Consider the following 2,884-nt stretch of genomic DNA (forward strand, 5'->3'; position numbering starts at 1 on the left):
GAGAGCCTTTTAACCTTCCTGAGCTCACCCGAAAAGTGGGGGTACTAACAGTCCTTCCTCATAGCTCGTGAGGACAAAGCAAGATAGCACATGCCAATGCCGAGAACATCTGGGGGGCGCCCAGTGCTACCGAGTGTCAGCTGTGAATGTTATCATTTTAGTAGCAAGTGTCCGGTGTGAAATCTGTCACCGCTTCTGGTCTGCGGGCCCTCTGTGAGCAGGAGCAGCTGCGAACGCGCCTGGGGCCCCGCCCTGCTCAGCACAGTGAGGACTGTTTGTTGACTGACTGACTGATGTCATGTCAGCAGGGCGTCCTGAGTGCCCACGGCTCCTGCGAAGACAGGCAAGGACACAAACACACACGGCCAGGTGGGGACCACAGGTTTATTGAGGGCTCCACACACGCACACTCACAGCATCACACGACAACGGCACAGTTACTCAGCACACGCGAGGTGGCCTCTGCCCACAGCTGGGGCCCAGAGGCGGTGGGGTGCAGTCTCCTCTCTCGTGGCCCAGACCCAGCTGGGTGCCTTCCTCCTGGGCAGCTGAGGGAGGGGGCTGCTGGGGTGGGCCCCAGACCTGGAAAGGGGGAGCGAGCAGGCGAGGCCGGGGTCCGGGGCCGGTGGGGGTGCCCACCTCACTCCAGGGACTGCAGCATTAACAGCTGCTTCAGCACCTTCGTCTGGCTGGTCTCACGGATCTCACCGGCCAGGAACATCTCGTCCACGACCGTGTACACCTGAGTGAAGTGGGGAGAGGAGAGAGCCCGGTGTGAGCGAAGGAGCCTGGGGTGCTGGTCTGAACCTCAGAAGCTGGGGGCCCCGGGGCCCGAGAGCCAGGACATGGACACCAGCTGAGGCACTGGGCGGCGGGGAGTGTGTGTGTGGGGGGGTGACGGCCCGTCCTCCTGCCCCGCCTCCGGCTCCCCGACCCTCGTCTCTGCCGGGAGCCCACCTTGTAGAAGTTGAACACCAGGTCCAGTTCACAGACGTTGTGGAAATATTCATTTAAGACCTGAGAGAGGGGGACAGATGGTGAGAGACGGGCGGGGAGAGAGAGGCTCACAGAGACAGGGACAGAGGTTATCACACAGATAGCGAAAGACAGAGAGAGACGGGCCGGCGGAGAGAGAGAGAGACAGCTAGACAGAGACCGAGCCGGGGATGGAGGGAGAGGGAGAAAGAGACAGAGATGGTGAAAAGACAGAGAAACAAGAACGAAGGTCATCAAGACCTGAGAGAGGGGGACAGATGGTGAGAGACGGGCGGGGAGAGAGAGGCTCACAGAGACAGGGACAGAGGTTATCACACAGATAGCGAAAGACAGAGAGAGACGGGGCCGGCGGAGAGAAAGAGAGACAGCTAGACAGAGACCGAGCCGGGGATGGAGGGAGAGGGAGAAAGACAGAGATGGTGAAAAGACAGAGAAACAAGAACGAAGGTCATCAGATGATGGCAGCAGGCGACAGACTGAGGCAGAGGGAGAGAAAGGGACAGAGACGCACGGTCAGAGAGAGACGGAGAGGGACGTAGCTGGCGGCATAAAGACAAAAAGAAACGGGGGTGGCTAGAGAAAGACCCAGTCGCCCCCTCTGCCCCGGGGAGGGAGAGGAGAGAGTCCCAGCATCCCGGGAGAGGAGCCCCGCGCCGGTTCCCAGTGCTTGAGCGCCACCCGCACTCACCTCCACGAAGTTGTGGATGGCCTCTAGGTAGGCCAGGTTGTTGTCATTGACGTCCACGCAGATGCAGAAGTAGAGGCCCGCGTAGCGTCGGTAGATGATCTTAAAGTTCCGGAACTGTGGGCAGAGAGGCTGTCAGCGACCGGACGTGCCCATGACCCGACGTGCTGGGCGGGGGGCATACTGGGGCCAATATATTTAGTCCTTCATTCCTCTCATGGTCCCTGAGGCCCTACTCTGTGTCTGGTCCTGCACTGGGGACACAGTGGTGACCAAGACAGGCCTGGCTCTCCCCTCCTGGGGCTCACAGTCCAGTGGTGAAAGAGCCATTCTCAGATAACCTGAGAGTGGGGTGTGGGGGGGTGTTGCAAAAGCACAGAGGGCTTCCTGGAGGAGGGGGCACCTGCGATCTGGAGGATGAACAGGAGGAAATGGGCAGAAGCGCCCCAGGCAGAGGAGACAGCTTGTGCAAAAGCCCAGAGCTGAGGGGAAGCCTGGAGTGTTCCATGGCATCCACCTTTTCGAGGCTCCCTACAGCCTCTGGAAAGAGTCAAAATAGAACCGATTCATTCATTCATCGCATAAACACTGCCTGAGCACCGACCGCGGGGCGGGCTCTGTGCTGGGCTGTGCAGAGTCAAGTGGTGACTCGTAACCAAGACAATCCCAGCCTTGCCCTTAACTGAACTGTAATATACATACAAATATTACTACGGTAACACATAATAAATAAATAGGGCTGGGGACGCAGACTCCAATTTTACATGTGTAAGTAGATACAGAAATAGACAGATGTAGACAGAGATATGCAAAGCACGATGTCATCAGCCTACATTTGAAAAACCCCAGCTGTAGGTCTGGCACGTGTGTGGCACCAACCGGTAGCAACTGTGAAAGCCAACATTACTCCTCGATTTTTTCTTCCAGCTCATCCTTTTGTTCATTTCCACACTCGGAGTACGTTTTCTGACATTATTCCCATAATGCCCACACATAATCCACAGATAACTAAGCGCGTATCAGGGCGCATACTCTACTTTTTTTTATTAACCGATAAAGACCGTGATCAGATGTTTGCGCTGTGGGAGGGCGTCCTGGATGAAGGCCCAGGGCAAGAACGTTATCTGGGGATGTTACCAACTGACTGTCACGGCTGGCGTGGCCTTGGCAGAATGTGACATTCTTTTCTTGAAAGCCTCCCAT

The 2,884-nt window shown here is 56.9% G+C and overlaps 1 protein-coding gene across 2 annotated transcripts in view; it reads right to left on the reverse strand.

Annotated features, from left to right (window-relative positions):
• Nucleotides 1-365: 365 nt before the first annotated feature.
• AP2S1 (adaptor related protein complex 2 subunit sigma 1) overlaps nt 366-2,884 on the reverse strand; it is a 9,100-nt gene continuing 6,581 nt past the window's right edge. For both annotated transcript variants that reach the window (XM_006911825.3, XM_025046794.1), the window contains exons 3-5: nt 1,685-1,798; nt 958-1,017; nt 366-742 (exon numbers count right to left, since the gene is read on the reverse strand). In XM_006911825.3, coding sequence (XP_006911887.1) covers nt 641-742; nt 958-1,017; nt 1,685-1,798 — 276 coding nt within the window. In that variant the 3' untranslated portion in view covers nt 366-640. The remainder of the gene's footprint in view (nt 743-957; nt 1,018-1,684; nt 1,799-2,884) is intronic.

This window comes from Pteropus alecto, unplaced genomic scaffold (assembly GCF_000325575.1).
Source record: "Pteropus alecto unplaced genomic scaffold, ASM32557v1 scaffold194, whole genome shotgun sequence".
NCBI lineage: Eukaryota > Metazoa > Chordata > Mammalia > Chiroptera > Pteropodidae > Pteropus > Pteropus alecto.